Raw genomic sequence first — 21,704 nt, forward strand, 5'->3', positions numbered from 1 at the left:
AATATTCCCAATCAACCGATTAAAATATTGCTTATGAATGGGAAAAATAACAGACAGATTACATTGTCATGAAAAAAAAAAATTATATTCCATAAATTATTTATTGTAATAAAAAAATTTTGTCTATTTGAGCAAAAATTCAAAATTTCTATTTTTAACAAAAACAAACCCTTAAGGTAATTAAATTAAAATGTTTCCAATAAATAAAATACAATTTTTAAATAAAATTTTTTTTTTAAATTATTAAAATAAATAAATTCATAGAAAATTTGAAATATTAAAAGAAAAAATAATAAAAAATTTTTTTTTAATAATTTGAATTATTAAAAGAATAAATAATTATAAAAAAAACGAATATTTTGTGGCGGTTGGCTTTATAAGAGAATTGGAAAATTTATAATGAGCAATCCCTCCCATAAATGACAATGTCGATGTGGAAGCGGAACTTCAGTCGATTAGTCACATCGTGAAATTACGGGATCAACCACGAGATTATGGACCGTGCTCGAATATAATGTTTACTTGAATATAGGGAAAATTATGCGAACGGTATGCTCTAACATTATCTCATCAATATACATACATGTATATCTCAAAGCAACATTTCAATATCATTGAACATTAATAATTTTCATATACAATATCAATTAAGCTCGTTGCTAATGTTTAGTAAATCAATCCCTAATGATGTTTAGATTACAAAGATCATATATTTCATCTAAAAAAAATATAAGATTCCTCACATTGCATACAGTGTGAAAAAAAAATTATTTGATTCAAATAATCGATTTTTATCAAATAAATATTTATTTGTATTACATAATTATATTAAGTCAACTAAATAGTATTTGTTTCAAATACAGAAATTATTGCTTCAAATACAGTTCAATTATTTGATTTCAAAAATTATTTGGGTAAATATTTATTTGATAATAAGTAACCGATTATTTGATTCAAATAAATTTTTTTCAGAGAAATTACAACAAAACATTTTATCTAATATACGGTGCAATTTTTTTGTTGCGTCAACAAAATTTGATTGTCAAAACTTTATAGTTGGCACAACCAAACATTTGGTTAACCAAAATTGATTCATTTTTCTTTGGAAAAAATTTTATTGTTCCGTCCACAATTTGCACGTATATTAAACAAAATTATTTAATGCCAAATTCAAACCTTTCTTGCCTACCAAAAATAATTTTTTAAAAATTAATTATTTTAAAGAAATAATCACTCACACTCTTTTTTTTTTAATTCTCGGACAATTATTTATTAAACTAATATACTTATTTAAAGGATTTATTTAACTGTTCATCAGAAAAGGTAAACCAAAGTCGATAAATAACTTTTTCCGCAGAAAGTGCCTTCAATGAATAATTAAAATATAAATGAAAAGAAGTTTTGAGAAAAAAAAAAGTAATTAAAGTTTGCTGGGTTTGAGCTTTTACCCTTTTAAGAGTCTTTTATGTAAAAGAGTTGGAACGAAACTTATGAGTATAACAGTAAGAAACGGGAAAAGTATAAGAAGACTATATATATATACAACCTGTATATCCTTATTTCACTCAACTAAAGTCATTACATTGCGAAAAGAAAAAGAAAGAAACACATATAATCACAAATTTTTAAAATTGAATTAAAAAAAAAAAATTGTTTTAAATTTAGAGAAAAAAAATTGATTTTTTTTCTAGCTCATATCAACCATATACGAAAAGTGGCTGGAATCGATCACGTGGGAATTGGTGCTGGCTACGATGGGATCAATTTGTGAGTATATTTTTCGATTACTTTTATCACTATTAATTAAATATTGTATTGAAAGTACAAGGGCAAATTCCCCCCTAACAATTTTTTTTTTTTTTTTATTTGAACAAGGCTTGAACAAATTGAATAATTTCTGTCGTACATTTTAGAAGTAAATTTAATTACTCTTTTATTAAAAATAAAAATTATTAGAGAAAAATTATAATAAATATTTTGTATCAAAGGTATAATGAGTTAAAGTTTATGAATATGAATTTTGCAGAATATTAAAATACAAGGTAGTTGAAAAAGTTGTTAAATTATTCAATGTTTCCAATAATTAAATAGTCTCCATTCGATCATAAATTTTAAATATATTACTTTTTAATACTTCATGTATATATCCTCTTTCTCTCTCTCTTTTAATTTGATATACGCTTGTAAATTTTTTTTGTTCGATATAATAAAAATTAAAATTACTAACAGACGGATTTAATTAAATTTTGTTTTTGAAGAAAAAGGAAATTTTTTTTTTTTTTTATTTTTGAGATTATAATCAAAGGGAATCTTGTTTTTTTTTCTCTTTTTATTACTAACTCACGTTATTTATTCGTAAACGCGATTTGCATTTCATACCGAAAGCTTCCTAGTTTGCACACAAGAATACTTATGTAAGCACAGCAGGGATTTAGCAGTTGGGCGCGTGGTTATTAAATAAACATAGAGTGCCCCTATCTCTTGTTTAAATCATCAGTAAAAACATTTCACAGTTTTCATCTTTATATATACATGGCAAAGAAATAAGAGCTCAAAGTTTTAAATGAACAAAAATCAAGAATTTGAAAATTCTATTCTTAATTTTCATTTAAACTTTGAAACAAAAATATAAAAGTAATATTTCAAAAAACAGGATTTGATGGATAAAAAATAGTAAAACTATTATGAATACTAAAAAGAAAAAACTTACGTTCAGCTGAATGTGTCTGAACATTCCCAAAGATGCTGGACTCTCGTGAATTGAAAAATATCCCAAGTTGACCTTTTGAAAATACTGAATCTGAAACCAAAAAAAAATAGTACTTAATAAAAATAGAATAGATTTTGAAATTTTTAAATTTATTTGCCAATATTATTATGGTTTACAATTGAAAGCTTGTTTGCCTAAATATAAACACACCCGTTTGGTTTGTAAACCTAATTGCAAGCACACAAATGGTCCTTTGTTTTGATCAATTTCTTCTAACTAGTTTATCCGACTGTTGAATATTTAGTTTCAAATTAGACATGCCGTGTCTCTAAAATGTTTCAAACCCCTCTGAATAATTCAAGAATAGAGTATATATATATTCCAAAAAAAAGAATATTTTCTAAAAATCCAGGAATAATTTTTAAAAATCTCCCAACTTTAAAAAATTTATCACAAACAATAAAAAAGGAACTAAAAAATTATATAAAAATATTATAATAAACCTCACAATAAAAAAGAGAGAAAAATAAAGTTCCTTTCCAACAGGAAAGAAGCGCAAAAAAGAAGAGAAAAAAAAAAATCTTCAGATTCTTATTTGACCAGGAAACTAATCTTCTGCAGTTAGATTAAATTTTACGCTGCTCTTGAGTAGCAGGAATCGTTACCTGCTTTCATGCCCTTATTTCTCTCTACTTTATCCATTCCAAAGCTGTCTTAGCCACTCTTGTTCAACTCATTGGATGAAAATTGAAAATACACTTAGTTTGAGAAGACATAATTTCCCGAGTCGTTTCTACTCTTTTCCCCCACTCAATCCGCATGAAACTATTGATTGTTGAAAATAACGAGATAGTTACTAATGTAAGGAAATTGTAATTGACTCGTCTTTATGAGATTTCCACTAACACTATTTTTTTCTGTCTCTCTTTCACACGAGCCACACACATACACACACAAAGTAAATGTAACCGAACCTTTTATCGTATACGCGCGCATATACTTTTCCGTCGAATTTAATTTCAAATTACATTTCTGCCTACATTAACATTACACTTAAACTCGATTAAACGTACTTAAGAAGAAATTGAAATTTGCAACGTTCTTCGTAAGGCTCAGAGATTTCCATTCAATAAAGGCATCTAGAAATAACCTCGACGAGTAAAGGAAGAAAAAAAAAGAGAGCGAACAAAGTATTACAACTATCGTACAACAGAATACTTTGACGTATAAAGAGAATTTTTTTTTTTTTTACAAAAAACACTCTGGAATGCTTCAAAGGAAACTAGTTTACTAAGTTAATATTTGAATGATCAGTTTTATAGACTTGGAAAATATTTTATTACAATCGTATTTAGAAGTATTAAAATATTTCATTATTTAAGGAAAGGGAGATTTATATAATCTGTAATTTATAAAATTTGTACTTTATACAATTTATACTTTATGCCATTTGTACTTTGTACAATTTATACTTTATGCAATCCGTAATATATGAAATTTATACTTTGTACCATCCGTACTTTGTACAATCCGTACTTTGTACCATCCGTAATTTGTACAATCCGTACTTTGTACCATCAGTACTTTGTACCATCCGTACTTTGTACCATCCGTAATTTGTACAATCCGTACTTTGTACAATCTGTACTTTGTACCATCCGTACTTTGTACCATCCGTACTTTGTACAATCCGTAATTTGTACCAACCGTACTTTGTACAATGCGTACTTTCTACCATCCGTACTTTGTACCATCCGTAATTTGTACAATCCGTAATTTGTACAATCCGTACTTTGTACCATCCGTAATTTGTACAATCCGTACTTTGTACAATCTGTACTTTGTACCATCCGTAATTTCTACCAGCCGTACTTTGTACAATGCGTACTTTCTACCATCCGTACTTTGTAAAATCCGTACTTTGTAAAATCCGTACTTTGTACAATCCGTACTTTGTACCACCCGTACTTTGTAAAATCCATACTTTGTAAAATCCGTAGTTTGAACCATCCGTACTTTGTACCATCCGCACTTTGTACAATCCGTTTTTTGTACAATCCGTACTTTGTACCATCCGCACTTTGTACAAACCGTAATTTGTAAAATCCGTACTTTGTAAAATCCGTACTTTATACAAAACTGAAAACTACTTTTTCCTATTCCTAATAATGAAAAACGACATGTCCAAAATTATAGTAAAAAAAATAACAACTTCTTATAGAGATAAATATCTTTCTCTATGAAAATTCCTTGTCACATTAGCACTTTCATCTTTTTGAGTAACCCAATTTTCACAGCAGAATCTCTTGTCGGGAAAGACTGGTTGTGAAGGAATTCACAAGTGCAATATTGGAGAACATTATACGATGTCTGGAAAGGTCAGAAGCAGGCAAAGAGTGAGAGAGAGAAGGGTCGAGGATAATTAATGGTAATTATTACATTAAAGTCCTGTGTCGGCCTTAGATATACCCACCTACTTCTCTCGCCGTAAGTGAACCGACCAAGGTACCCCTACATTCAGACTTATAGCAATAATGCCCCAACCACCAGCCCTTACACTGTAATATGAATTTTAATCTCACGTAAAAGCTTATTGAGCATGTGCGCGTGTCTCTCTCTCTCTCTCTCATCTTCTACAACTACTTTGAAAATCTAGAGTCACACAACGATCTTTATATCTCACACCAATTCTCTCCTATATATATATATTCCTGTTCCACAAACCTTTGCACAACCTATTTGACCTACTTTTTCTTCTGGGAAATAATGAAATACATCCCTCCTTTTCCGGGTGGTAGAAGGTCCGAATAGGATTTCACTGGGATAAGAGCTTTCAGTTTCCCTTTAACTCACTTCATCTCGTTAGCTCTATCTTTTCCGTCTCGAATAAGAATAAGAAGGTTAAAAAAAGGAACGACTTTATAAAAGAGTGGTTAAGTAAATGGACATTCGCATAACATTAACTAATATAAACGAGAGAACTTCAATTTCATTTCTATGACAAGAAAATGTGTGATCGCAGTAGAGAATAATGGAAGAAAAGTTAATCGAGTTTTTATACTCTTTAGATTAAGAATATAAAAGTTAAATCAATTCTAAAATATTTTCCATTTTCTATTTTAAAAGCACACATATATTCAAAACAAAAAAACTTTCTTCTAAAGAAATTAGATAAACTTTAGATATAATTGAGTTTTGCTCAATACCAAAATATCAGGAATTTGTATTTCCCACTTAGAGAATAGGGATCATTCATATGTCATACGTAGAGTTGGCCTTTAAATTTTTGAACAGTAAAGATCATTAATGGCTCCCTACATATACAGTGGATAATTTGTGTTTAGTCTATTTATAGAAACGATTGAGGGACACAAACCACAGACACTCGATAAATACAAGTAGTCGCACATAACTGTCAAATTCAATCACGACATGCCATGAATAAGTCCCCATTTCCACCACGAGACCTCAAGCCAAAATCGATTCTAAAGCATACAACATGAAACCCTGAAACTCGCAGCGAAGGATATGTCGTCACACACAACCAAGTTTAGCCAAATTTCAGTATATATGCCAACGCTGTTTCCAAAACCAACTCATGCCTTACTGCTGCGCACATATAACAAACATTAACCAAATTCATCGTACACGCACCAACACATTTACAAAATCTACTGCCTCATCACTTGGTCTCTCCCTCTCTCTCTCTCTTTCTCTTCACGACCATTCATGAAACTTTAATATCTAACCGTTGTGAAGTTACGCGCATTTGAAACTACGAGACAAAAGCTACCATTTCTATTCAGTCAGCTATTAAAAATAAAATTCATATGAGAAAGCACATTATTAATTCTCCAGTCCAATATTATATAAAAGAAAAAGTGTCGCTAAATGATTTTTTTTTTTTAATATAGAATAACGGAATTCACGCGAAAGGAAACGAAATGTAAATTTAATTAGTTTAAATTTTAACGATTCATATTTTTTTCAAATTGCAGAGAAATGTAAATTCCAGTGGATATTTTATTTAAATAGTACAAAATTTTTAACGTTATTTTTCGCTTCGAAACTCATTTCATGTTTCTATCGATTACACTGTCAATTTCTTAAACCGTTTATAATAAACGAGAGCTTAACTCACTCCTCAACTGTTTTAATATCAAACGGCAGATTCATTTCGTGTATCGTTACACTATATAAGAAAATAATCTTTGAAAAATAAGAAAATAAAAACAAAAATTTTAAATTCTTTTTTCATAATGACAAAAGAATAAATTTTCTCTTTAAATTAATTTAAAGAGAAAATTTTCATTTTCAACGCAAATTAATTTAAACATGGAAACACATTTTGGAAAATGTTGAAACTCAAATGAAGATGATAACAGAACTAAAACTTAAATGTGTATGTATATAGATATTAATTTTCGAAGTACCATTAAAACAAATTACATTTTCACAATAGAGTAAAACAATATACGGTCAGACAGAATAAGACTCTTGGAATAATATTATTATTGTATACTATCCTTACAAAATACACCGTTGAGAATTAAATTTAAATTAATGTAGTAATGGCATTCTGTTTTAGAACACCAACTGGTTTAGAAGATGTCAGCAAATATCCTGAATTATTTGCCGAATTACTTGCGAAAGGCTGGTCGGAAAGAGACATTCAAAAACTGGCTGGCTTAAATTTAATTCGTGTCTTCAAAGCAGTGGAACAGGTAAACAAACACAATACTAAATATTTATAAAGTAGATTCTCAATTTTTTTTTGATACCTATACAAAAATTTCTACCAATTTGTAATATATATATTATAACAAACTCAATTAGAAGTTCCAAAAGGGAAGGGGCCTTATCTTTTTCGTATATACGGTCAGATCTATCATAATACATATTCTCTTCATCCAAATCAAGATGATAGACGTAGATTCGGTCAGTTGTATATAATTGATACAAGTGAAGCTATTCAGGAAAGGTTAAATAATAAATATAATAATAGTTTGCCAAAATTATTTTTGGAATTAGATATTTTACTTCGAAAAATTAATCCATATGCTGAAGCATTTATGCGATCTTTTGAGATTGAAGAAGAAAAGCGAGCGGCTTTAATAGAGAAGCCTATAAGAGATATTGAAATGTAGATTAAACGTGATAAATTATTAAATAATAAAACTTTAAATATTCCGCATTGTAACGAAGTAGCTGCTGTATTTGTTAGCGAAGATGGCAAACCTCCCATGAAACGTGATATATGTATACATCCAAAAAATTCCAAAACTATTCCAATTATAATTATTCAGTAAAACTTTATGTATTTTTGTATTTTTAAAGAAAAAGATAACTGCCCAATGAACACATTCCACAATTATTCTATAATATGAAAAGAACATAGTTCTAGAATATTTGTACCAATAAATTTATGTAACTATTCTAAAACAAAGGAGTAACAGAGTTCTAGAACGATACAATTATGTTACAGAAAAGTTCTGAAATTTTGTTCTGGAATTTTTCTGTAACAAATGTTCTGTAATTATTTTAGAACATTTTAATCGCAAACTCTCTAAATCTGAATTAGTAAAAATGTTTACTAATTTGAATTAGTGACTCACTTTTTGCTTCTGAATTAGTTAAATTTTACTAATTACTAATTTTACTAATAGTAAAAGTTACTAATAATTAGTAAACTTTTACTAATTCAGAAGCAAAAAGTGAGTCACTAATTCAAATTAGTAAACATTTTTACTAATTCAGATTTAGAGAGAAGATTATAGAACTTTGTTCTCGTTTAGTTCTAGATCTGTGTTGTTGAAAATATTTTCGAAATTTTGTTCTCTTTTTATTGTATACCTAACAATTTTAAGTAATGTTTACATACTTTTTTAAAATTCAGTGTTGTTTAACAATTGTTTTTTAAATTATAAATTTATTCTAAATTTTTTCAAATAAAAACAACAAAAATTCTTTACAGTTTTTGTAAAAATTACAAATATGTGACATGAAATGAATTCAAACTTTGAAAATATATGAATGTTTCAATGCAATTATTTACTATATTACTATTTATTTATTAATTTCTATATTCACACAATTTTACTTTAACAATTATTGTAAAGCATGTTTTGTTATTAAATTTAGGCGCGCTTAGACAGCTAGTATATATTATAACAAATAATGTACGAATTGTTCTTAATTTCAGAATTCTCAATTTTTTGGAATATTTTTTAATCACTATAGGAAAAAAATTTCAAAATAAAAACTATTTTCAACTTAAATTCTTTTGATCAATATGCGAAATATGAATGCGTATATATAGAAGGGCTGCAAACAGAAATTGTATTCGTTGCATTGTATATTATATTTTTAAATAAAAGTTCTGTAGAAACAAATATTAGACAAAAATTTTCACAACGCAATCTGCACAAACTTCACGTGCATGTTCGCACGTGAATAGCAAGCTCACACGTAGGATGATGGAGCACAATGTGCGGCTTGCGTATCGCTTTCAGCCTCTTCCTCAGCATGATAGTGAGAATGCTTTGTCTACCACGACAAATGGGTTGCTCCATGAATTTATGTATTGTTCATGTGCGTAAGCTCTGCACTTAGGTAAATCTACTGTCTTGAGCATTATTTTAATTCGAAGAAATTTGTTTATTTCATTTATAAAAGAAAATAAAATCAATTTAATTTTCATACACACGAAAAAAAAAAATATTCCAAAATTGAAATAATTTTATAGAATCATTAAAATAAGCTTAAGTAAGAAATAGATAAAAACTCTTCTAAATAATAATAATTCGTACATTATATTTAATCTACCTTTTAAACCTTTATTGTCAACTAAATTTTCCAGAGAAATTGGGCAGCCATTTATATAATTGAAATCCCCAATGTCGACCTTTGAGCAGAAACCCTGAACTAAATTTCCTCTATATATATATAGTACAATAATGCTATTTCAAATTTGTTACTTCTATTATATAAAAGAAGTCCATTAATATCCCTTTTTCAACTTTTTATTGTGAAAACGTAATTACTTTTTTTGTTTCAAAGAACGTATTTTAATTACAAATCAAAAATTTATTGACTCGAGCTTAATTAAAACGGAATTTAAATGTTCTATATACATTTATAAATATTGCATACACACACATTAAAAACATAAAAGGATACATTAATGTTTGAAAATTTTCTTTCCTTACACTTTTAATTAAATTTAAAATTAATTATTATTTATTAATTATTTTTATTTATTTCTATTCTGATTTTTATTTTTACTTAGTTTTATTCTGATTTTTATTTATATTATAAAAACCATTCGTTCTTTAATTTTATTTCTATTAAAAGTTAAATATTAAAAATATAACACAACAAACGCAATATTACTCATAAAAGCATATCTCATTTTTTATGTTATTTATTCATAGTAAGTTTTTTTTTTTTTAAATAAAAAGCTTTAAAAAAGATATACGTTAAAAGTGCCAATGCAGATTTACGTTAAAAATAAAACTTTAAAAGCATGAAAAATTTTGTCAATAGCCATATAATTTTAAAAGGTTCATGTATACCTAACTTCGCACTCAATTCTTCCATAATGTAATATTTGTGTTTTTCAGTTTCACGCAAAAAAAAAAAAGAATTTATATTCTTTCATGAAAAATGTATCCTTTTAATATTTCAGTACATATCCATACAGAGGCCAATTATTCAGTTTATGCGATATTTATAAAGCTGTATACATAAAAAAAAAAACCTTTGAACTAAAAAAAAAATTTTTTTTGTAACACGACACATTCTGTCACAATTAATAACGTTCTCATCAATAAATTTTAATCACAGTTTTCTGAAGTTCTTAAATTGAGACCATAAACAGCATCAAAACGTTGCATTATCAACAATTTTTGATACAATTTATGGTCTCAATTTGAGATCCTCAGAAAAAAAAAATTTAAATTAAAGTAAATTTGAAAAAGAAAATTTTTTTTTAATGTGGAAAGAATAGAAAATATCTAAACGGACTTTAAATAATAATGAAAGTAACATAAAATTGAAATACAACTAGTAATTTTCAAAGGCATTTTTCTCTATTTTCCAAAAAAAAAAGAGAAAATATGCAAATGTGTTGACTTTAAATCGTTCGGGAGATTATACAAGAGATGGTCTATATATATGCATATAGATATTGATTATTCTAAACGAAAAAAAAAGGTGTAGACATCGGTTGCACACGCTCGGCACTCTTTTCCTGCACTTTCCCACTCCACACACGATTCCTCTACTTCTGGACGAGTTACGCTCGGAAGAGGTTAATGGGCTTACCTAAAATTGATGGCCCCCTCGTACAGAGAGCACGCGTGATATACGCGAACAGCGATTTTTTTTCCTATTTTTTTTTTTTTTTTTTTACTTAAATAGAAACGAGTGCGATTTTTTACCACAAAAATCCCTAACCAGTGTGTGCGACTTTTTTTCTCAACAAGAAGGGGGAGGGGGGGGGGGGGCAAAAAAAAAGGACAATTTGTAACAATCAGTGTATGGTCGATATAGATATACGTGGAATTACACACAGTAATAAAGCCACAAATTAAACTTATGAAAAAAATAAAATTTAATTGTAAATTCAGTTTAAAAAATAATAAAAAGAAAAAATTATTTAAAAATAAAAAATTAAATTGAAAATCAATGACTATTCTTACAGGTAAGAGATCAAATGGCAGATGAAGGTATGGAGCCATTGGAGGAAGAGATTCCCAAAGAGGACATCATTGGTCGAGATTACTGTCGTTATAATATTAAAAGACTGTCCAGTGATCCATAAGATGAAGCTTTCAATGATCGAACAAGAAATTCTATATGAAACGTTTATCGAATTTCCTATATAAGTCCCAGTTGTGCCCTATATAGCAATGCCATATAATCTCCAATCTGAAATCTCTATTTCTCGAAATCCTCTATACTCGCAACTCTCACACTAAAAGACGTGTATCTCGAATCGAAAATAGCTACATAAATTCCATCAGAATCGAAATCATGTCTTTTTCCCTCCCCTTCGCGTTTTTATTATTATTTTATTATTTCTCCAGTTTCTCATCAATTTTCTTCTATAACATGAAGCAAAGAAATTCACCTACTAATCGTATTTCTCGGATTTATTGAAACTCGAGTCGAACTCGTTGTAGTATCAATTTTTTTTCAATTCTAATGAAAATAAAATATTCTAAAGATTATTCAAAATAGTTTTTTTTAATCACATTTTTTATTAACAAAAAAGAAAGATTATAGTTTAAAAGGGAAAATTAACTTTATAAAGTCTTACGGAAAGTTAATCCGAGAAAGTGGATTTCCCTTTGCCCGATAAAGTCGCTCCTTTCTTAAAAGACGCCGAGACGAGATTCTCAAAAAGATGATAAAAGCCAAACACTGCTTTAATTCACTGATTAAGGCATTTGTATAAACATAATTATTATTAAGCGTAAAATTCACCTCTCGATGTTCATTTGTACTTAAATAACCCATCTAGAATCACTAAAATTACAAATATTTCATAAAAAGTCTACAGGGTTTTCTAAAATTAAAAAAAAGTTTTTAATTTTCCATTAAAAATTTTAATTTTATTTTAAATAATTAATATTGAGAAAAAGACTGTGTAATTTTTTTTTACCAAAGAAAACCCTGATGCTTTTACTGCTTTTGGGACACTAATTGGTAAATCAGCATTGCCACCTGATTATAAATGCACAAAACGTGAAAATGTAGAAAAAAAATAAAAAAGAAAAGAAAATAAAAGAAGAGAGTCGAAGAATGTTGAAATGAGATAAAGAATGCATGGAAGTCCGAATGCTTGAAATTCCGAGTACGCGAAGATTTTTATGTTTATGGGGTCGCGCATCCTACGAATGTTCCTTCTATTCTGAAAATCCGCACGAGAAAACACTAAAAACACCTTTTCTCCACAACCAAAACCCCTCTATATATATCCTTGTAGAAATTACAACCCAAAGAAAGACCGTGCGAAATGGTTTTCTAGATTAAGTGATTAAATTCCAAAATTACAGTAACCAAACACACCAAAAGACAATTTAACATTTTATACGACATTTTTTACGATCACCGTTATATATGTCATCTTTTATTTATATATATATATATATACTTGTATAACAAAAATAGTTTATTTTACAATTTTTGATGAGAAACAAAGATCAACTCTCTCTTTATAAATATATTATAAATAAATTATAATCCGCCTTTAGGCTCAAATTTCAATATGAAAAAAATTATTCCTTTGAAATTAAATTTCAAACAATTAAATTGTTTGAAAAATTATTTCAAACATGTTTTTTATATTTAAATAATAATTCTAAACGCTTTTTTAAAAAAATTTTCGATTTAAAAAAAAAAAAAGTAATTTCTTTTTTGTTAAAAAAATATATAATAATGGGTATGTATGTTTTCTACTTGGAGAGCGTATATAATAAGCGAAGTCTATAAATTGTTAATTACTATCAATTGTACAAAATCCATTATAAATCGATATTAAATCCCAAATATTTGCTGACTGTACAAAGTTTTAGAACTGAAAGTTTAAATTCTGAAAAATTTTTTGTTTGCAAAATTCCTGATTCTGTACAAATTGATCGATAATTTCTTCGAAAAAAAAATATACATATGTATAAAAATGAAATCAAAGATTAAGAAATAATCAGCTTTCAAGTTAGTTAATTGTAGATAATTACAGTACAACCTCTCGAAAATATATATCTGAAATCTTTATATTATTCACTCTAGAATTTAAATTAGTTAGAAATTATTTTTAACTAATTTTTATTTATAGAGTTATTCAAATGCAATAACTTTTTTTTAAATCAATATTAATTATTTTTAATCAATTATTGTAATAATTAATTAAACCTAATTAAATCAATAATTGATAATTATTAATATTATTAATTAATTAATAATTAATTAATTAATTAATATTGATTAAACAAAGTTAATATTAGAAAATTTTATAATAAGCGTTAAAGAAATACTAATTCAACAGAGGTTCTACTGTAAATTATATTAAGAAATATCTATATGAATGAGAAAAAAATTTGTTTACAACATTCTGTATATTTGAAAATAATTTCAAATTTAGTTTTTTGAAAAAAAAAAAATTTCTGATAAAAAATATCAGCATGTATAATGAACGAATGTGTATAAGATCAAGTGCGAATCAATATAAATATAGTATCTAAATTTTTAAGACGTTTGAAACTATGCATCAAGGGAGAGATGTTTTTAATAAAGACGGTTTTCGCACCGATTAAAAAGAAATAAAAAAAAGTGTCTCATTTTTTTTTTATTACAACCTCCTAATATCTTCCTATACACAACTTTTATACTCGAGTATTGTTTCATAAAGAAGAAAAAACAGATCACATCAAAGAAGATTAAATGAAAAAAGTTGGAAACAATTTTCAAACATTTTTGCAATTGAAGCTTATTATACATAAAATAGCAAAAAAAACTTTAAATGCGCAAAACATGACTCCGTTTATTTAATCCTAGTAGAAATTTTAATTCCAGGGGAAACATAAATTATAAATTCATTGGCGATTATAATGTTTACCTATAACGGCAAAAGTAGTTAACGACATATTGTCCCAGCATCGTAATTTAAAAAAAAAATTAAATTTTTATTTAAACATATTTTTTAATATATTTATCAAATAAAAATTCCTTAAAGTTGATATAAAAAATTTTTAATATGAAAATTTGTTATACTATAGCTAATAAAAAAAAAAAAGAAGAATTGTGTGACTCCTCTTTTATAGAATAAACGAGAAGCTAACTTGAAGTTCAAGAGCCCGCAGTGAAAATGTATTTGAAAATTTCTTTTGTTTCGTATACTTGCGCGCACTTAAAAGGATATCCAAAGAAGTTTATGGAAACTTGCCCTATAAATTTTGCCCTTAATACGAACGTTGGATAATATTAAAACGCTACTACGAGTTATGACCCCAGACGTCCATTATGCACACAGTTGATAAAGGTAGAACACGATATACTTTGTTTCACTTCCATGGCATGGGCTAAAGGCAACGGTATTTGGATCATAACGATACCCAACACGCTCGTTAAAAGCAATTTCCCTTCTTTTAATATTTAACAGTTAGCGGAAGGATTTTTCCCAAAAAAAAAAAAAAAAAATAGAAACCTTTTTCCTTTATACATAAAGGAAGATCAAAATATATATTAATATTGAAAAAAAATTCAAACGCTACTTATTATAAAAACCAAGAAGTTTCTTTTTCATTTTTAGTTACATTTTAATAATTGTTGGAATAATTGTATATTCGCGCTTATATCTCGCTTGACTCTGTCAGTAGTTGCTCTTACGTCACAACCGTATGCGCACGCACTCCTTCCTACTTCTTGTTCTTGCTTCGACCGTGAACGTCTCGATCGTCAACGAGCTCCCAATAAACGACCGTATTTATCCTTATTTCCGTGTTATTTATTGACTACATCCTGCCCTAAATAAACTGCATGCCGACAGGTTATGGGCCCAGCAACGATTCGACTGCGCTGGATGTAGCATTCGGTAAGAATTGTCCAAAATTCTGTTGGTCGCGTTTGGCGTGCTCGCGGCGTCCTTGGCTTGTCGCGCGGAAGCCATTGTGATATTGTGTGTGCCCAGAACTGTAACGAGGATTCTAACGATTTGTATGTGCCCAGAACTGTAACGAGGGTTCAAACGATTTGGAACGAAGTGTGCGAAGATATGAAAGAGACTCATTAAAAATGTCGACAATAAGGAGAGTACGTACTCGAGAACGAATAGACGCTCTGTGCGTTGGCCACTTTCTGTGCAAACAAGAAAGCACATTCCAAAAAGATATTTTCTTTGACGACTGTTAACGACAGGAATTTGGGTTGCAAAAGGTGGAACGAATGGTTTGAGTGGGTAAAATGTTTTACATTTCAATAATCGAAATTTGTTTGACGACAGTTGGAATTCAGTTTAATGACTGTTTTTAATTTTTATATAAATAAAAATTAGCTTGTTGAAGTTTTCGATGAACGACAGTATATATAACCTATAATTCACGAATAGCTTAATTCTCGAGAAAAGATATTTTAAACTAACGAGTTTATTATTTCATTGCATTTTATTTGCTAAATATCTTTAAATTTAATTAACGAGTGTATGATCAAAGTAAAAAATATTAATATAATAATTAAATTAAACGATTTGTGAACGAAATTGTGCATAAAAAAAAAAAAAAAAAAAAAAAAAAAAATTTGACTATTGGTCAGTAAATTTTCTACCTTATCCGTTGTGGTTTGGTAAGTGTATTGTCCGCTAGATGACAGTCTTTAATTTCAGAATAAAATAAATACGACTGTTTTGGTGTTGAATAATATTTACAGTAAATGACAGTTTTAACACTAGATATATATGGTTAAGCTCTAGTAGATGACTGTTTTAATGACGAATATTTGATGGTTGTGTCCAGTGACAATTCCAACCTCAAATTAAATAACAAGTGAAAATAAAAAAAGTAAATTTTTAACGAATGAAAGAGTTAACCTAAAAGTTGACTGTCTTGTTTCATATTTTATTTAACGAATGATACAAGAAATCAAATTTATTTAACGACTGTTAAGGAACTAAATAACTAGTTAATTGATGGTGGTAATGTATTAGAAAATAAAAAAAATAAATATCGATATATAAAATTCAAAAATAAAATATAGTGCACAAATAATTTCTGTTTAAATTATATACATGTTTATGAAACGATGTTCCAGCTGAAAAATATTACGACTGTCCGACTGTGTGAAAAATTCTTTTGAAGAAAAGAATTAAAATACGAAAGTGATTATATTTAACGAGTATACAGTGTGACGAATTTATTTTACTATATTTTGATGATTTTGTTATAACTATATAGTTTATCAAAAAGTACTTTTTAAACAAATATTTAAGTTAATACTTAATTATTGCTTGACGTCGTTAAAAATAAAACGCTACAAAACGAGAGAAGGACCAGTTTTACAAACGAAAGTTTATATTTTAACGAAAAGTTTTGTTTTATTATGACAGTATTTACTGACGAGGAGTTATAAACTCTTGAGAATTTATTTGTGAAATTCTAAGACACATGAATCCGCTTATCTGGGTTGTTTCTTTTTGGACGGAGTTGTGTTCATTCCCGAAAAACTTAAACAACTAGGTTTGTTTTTCGTAACAATCGACAGTAACGAGGGTTGGAAAAACGAATCAGTTCCAAATTATTTTAGCACGTGTTCTGTTTTAATGATTTAGGAGCAGACTATCTTCGAAGCACAAAAATTATTAAATGACAGTTTTTCTTGATTGTGTCAATTGACAAATGTTTATTTTGAAATTTACTTAACGATTTGTTTTTAAGGTGAAATTCACTTGAATACGAATGGATAAGTGCGGAGAAAGGGTCAAATCCAGTTGACGGCGACGTTCGATAGCGTTGGGAAGTTAATACCCAGTGGATCTTGACACAAATTTTAACTCTGAATATTCCAAGAAAAATTGACAGAAATTTGTTTTCTGATCCAATCGAAGGAACGATAATCATCTGGAAAATTCAGAATTTTATCTATGACTGTTCAATTTCTTCGGATAATGGACGATTAGTAATCGAATTGAAATCAGATTGTTCACGACAGTATACGAATGTATTTATAACGATTTGTTTATATTTAACGACTGTACGAGTGGGTTGTCGACAACATATTTAAATGACTGTTTTATAAACTTTTAAATTTGTCTGGTCAATGTGTCACCAGAAGAAAATAGAGGTCCTAGAAAGAAAAATAGTTACGACAAGGAGAAATTGATTAACGAAATGATTGATTTCTATCCCTCAGAACGAAACTGAGACAATTAAAAACGAATGTTGTTCATAAACAATGACTGTTGAGGACGGTTAAAAACGATAAATTACAAAACGACATGTAGTGTAAAGACAGTAGAAACGAAAGTAAATTAAATAATATTTATTTATAAATTATACGACGATATATAATTCAAAGATAGTAAATACGAAAGTAAATTGGAAGACGAGTAAAAGTGAATTAGAAAACGAGAGTAATGACCGAAATGATTATAAAAACGAAAGTAATTTTAATAACAAAAACGAAAGTATTTTCAATAATAAAAACGAAAGTATTTTTAATAATAAAAACGAAAGTATTTTTAATAATAAAAACGATGTTGATCACTATAAGACGAAAGACAGTATTGACGATTAATCAAAGACGGAAAAGGAAGATATCAGAACGAAAACTTATTTGGTGATTTTAATCATAAATGACAGTTTGAATGTAAACGACAGTATTAACTCAAAATTGGCAGTATTAGCCCTTTTAAAGATAAAACGATGATGTTGACGATGCATAACAAAATGCAAGAGAAGGAAAACTCTAATTTCAACAACGAGACAATGATATTAAACATCTAAAACGAGTTAGAATTGTAAATAACTTAGATCTTTCCCAAATTTAAAACGACGACTGTTCCTCTTATTCAAACGACATAAGTAGAAAATAATAAACGAGTGGTTAATAAAAAATAAATAAACATCGACAGTAACTAACAATGGTTTTAAAATTAATAACTGATGCTTTCAAAAATAAAGTTTGAGAGGCAACTGAAATCGAATTTAGTAGTAAAGACAGTAATATTAATCATGATTGTAAATTAAGTTCACGAGCTAAATTTAAATATTTATACGAGTTGTTAAGTTGTAAATTACAGACGGTAGATTTGTTTCATATTATAAATACGACAGTTATTTCTCTACAATCCTTTTAACGATGAGTTAAGAGACGAACAAATTAAAATTTTGAGACATTAAAATTGATGTCGAGAATTTTATATATTTCAGAACCAAAAAGAAATTTTAAGTAAACTAAGCGAATTTAAACGATGTGAAGTAAAATTTAACGAGTGTAACTGAAACAATTATATATACTTGAATATGATACGAAATGTGAGACGACAAAATTTTTAGTTCGGTTTGTGAAATATTTTTAATTATAAAAACCAAAAAATAAAAAAGGAGAAGAAAAATGACTTGCCTTTTTTTTAAAAGTTTAGATTATGAAAAACACGAAGCTCTTTAATTCAGTGACGAATAAAGATTTGATTGTTTGAAATTTTTATTATTTTTGCCGAAACAAATTGAATACAGGCGAGTAATAAAAGATCTCTGAATTTAATAAAAAAAAATGACAGTAATTGCTTCAAAATACTTTAGACAAACAAAACGAGATGTTTAAATAAACGATATGAATTTTACGGTATAAGACACATAAAAAAAAAAAAAAAACGATTGCTATCGAAGGAATCAGTAAATGTTACAAATGTCAAAATCTTACCTTTTATAAGACTACTTTGGAAGTATAACGACTGTCGATCAAATAAAAAAAATAGGAAAAGGAAAAAGAGGTAAGAATTTGATCAACTCAGATGACAAGCCCAAATTTCACTTATTGAGCCATCAATGTATGACAGTTTAAAAGGTAAATATAATGACCAAAATGTTAATTTCAATTTACTTAAACGATCCTATTTTAATAGTAAGTAATTTTATACAATAAATAACGACAGATAATTACGAAACAGATTTGTTTATAGAAGGATAATTTATAATCTCAAAAACGACAGATAAACGAAACAGTACGAGTGAAGAATCAAAAATTGACTTTTCAGAACTCTAGAACAGTAAATCAGGTATAATAAATCAAACTATTATTACGTCAATGCCTAAAAATATTTTCACCTTAATAGAAGAATCATGTAATAATCATGTAAATATTTTTAATCCAAAAACGAACGATTTGTTTGCGTCAAGTTTACATGAAAATCTATAAGTTCAGCTACTTCAGATAAATTTTATTGTTTTCGACACGACTGTAGTTTATGAAAAACCGAATCAAAATAACGAAATTATGAAAGCCTAATGAACAAATAAATAAACGACTTGATCAAAACGACTGAAAAAGATACAACTAGTTATAAAATGATTGACGACAGTTATAAAAATGTTAACAATATTATAAATTCAAGTATTGACACTTTTTAATAAAGTGAAGATCCACGAATGAAAATAAATTACTTATAATAAATATTCTAGATTAATTTATGCCTTCTGGGCATTCTCATAACGATTTTGTCAAAACTAATAAATCTATACGAATTAATACGAATTGATTATACGAATGTTGGGTATCTACATAAGTCACAGGAGTTATATAAATTATATAAAGAATTGCAGTCTGTAGAGTTACGACAGTATTCTAAATTTTAAAGTATATTCATTAATTAAGTAAAAGAAGTTTTACTTTTGAAACGACAGGAATAAAATAATAAGACCGTAATAAACTATTTATTCGAATCATTAATAATAAAATTTTATCCTATACACTTTCGCAAAAAACATCTAGATGCTTATAAACGATTTTTCTCGAAAATCTTTAGTTGAGAAACTGAAAACGAAATGAGTTTTTGCATAAGAAAATTTATTAAAAAAATCGCAAAATTTGTTTGACAGTAACGAGAAGTTTTATTAATTACGATCAAATCAAAATAAAAAGAATATATATACAAAATTAAACAATTGAGGTACTGATTCACAAAAGTATAGAATGACAGTCTACTAATCCTGATACATATCAATAAATAGAATCTCAGAAAAATTTAACTAAACGATACGATAAATCAGTTGATTTTAAGTTTTCTAAGTAAATTTGCAACAAACGATTAGTTTAATATAAATGATACAAAACGATTCGATTGATTAGATCATTTATTATTAACAAAAAAAATGTGTTTATGGTAAGAAATACAATACAGCCTAATTGCAGAAACGAGTTTGTCATCATACGATTTGTTCATTTAAATATTTTGTTGATAAAGTAAATTTTTAGAAAAACAATTATGTGTTATTAAAAACGGAGGGAGATAAAAATAAAGAATAAAATTAAAAAGAGTAGTAAATCACGAAAACGATTGTTAGAAACGGAGGGAGAGAAATTTAACGAAAATATTAATAAATAAGTAAATAAAAAATTAAATTCACAAGAGAGGCTTTTGAGATTCATAGTAAGAAAATATATGAAATTAGTTAAAACCAAAATTTCTAAATTTACGATTGTTTTGCAAAATTAAACCTTATCGAGTTTAAAAGATGAGTTCATTAGGACTGAAAATAAAACACAATAGAAATTTTATTTTCCATTCATATTAAGATTATAAACGATTAGTTAACTCTTAAACAAACGATAGAATCTAAAAATAAAAACGATTGGTTACGAACAATTAATAACGAATTGTATTCTATGATAAAGAGTTAAGTCTTTGCTATAATAGATTAACTAATGACAGTTAAAAATTATACAAAGTCAAATATCGATTTGAGATAAGTTTTTTTTTTTAAACAAAAAAAATACGACAGTTTATGAACTGTTAAATTCAAAGTAAGGTTAGTAATTCGAGATTTTAAAAAAAAAAAAAAAAATTAAAATTTATACGAAATAGAAGATATTGATGCGACAAAATCTATATTACTTTTTGTACGAACAGTTTTAGCGATGATAAAACATAATAATTTTTCTAGTAAGTCGATAACGATAAATTATTTGTTAACTACGACAGTAAAGAAATGTTAAATTATAAATTAGAAAATGTTAGAAATCAAAAAAAAAAATTGATTTTGTTTAAAGGTATAAAGTTAGGTAAACCAAAATGTACGATAGATATGAAAGGGACGACTGAAGGACTGCAAAAATATGACAGTTACACAAGAAGCATACGTTGAGAAGAATTTAATGAAATTTTGTCCAGATAATAAACTTCATAAAATCAGCGAATGTAATATGACAGCTATAAAATAAAGAACGAAGGGAACGTAAATTTGATGACATTTTTAAATCTTATGAAAAATAAAAAGAAACT

General features: G+C 27.4%; 1 protein-coding gene across 1 annotated transcript in view; it reads left to right on the top strand.

Moving 5' to 3' along the window:
- LOC127281868 (dipeptidase 1) overlaps positions 1-12,683 on the top strand; it is a 66,843-nt gene extending 54,160 nt beyond the window's left edge. Inside the window, exons 9-11 of the mRNA XM_051305837.1 lie at positions 1,692-1,767; positions 7,299-7,434; positions 11,415-12,683. Of these exons, the coding sequence (XP_051161794.1) occupies positions 1,692-1,767; positions 7,299-7,434; positions 11,415-11,534 (332 nt within the window). The 3' untranslated portion in view covers positions 11,535-12,683. The remainder of the gene's footprint in view (positions 1-1,691; positions 1,768-7,298; positions 7,435-11,414) is intronic.
- The last annotated feature ends 9,021 nt before the right edge of the window (positions 12,684-21,704 follow it).

The sequence above is a fragment of the Leptopilina boulardi genome, unplaced genomic scaffold (assembly GCF_019393585.1).
Source record: "Leptopilina boulardi isolate dan_hultmark-lab unplaced genomic scaffold, ZJU_Lbou_2.1 LbouV2_278, whole genome shotgun sequence".
Classification (NCBI taxonomy): Eukaryota; Metazoa; Arthropoda; class Insecta; order Hymenoptera; family Figitidae; genus Leptopilina; species Leptopilina boulardi.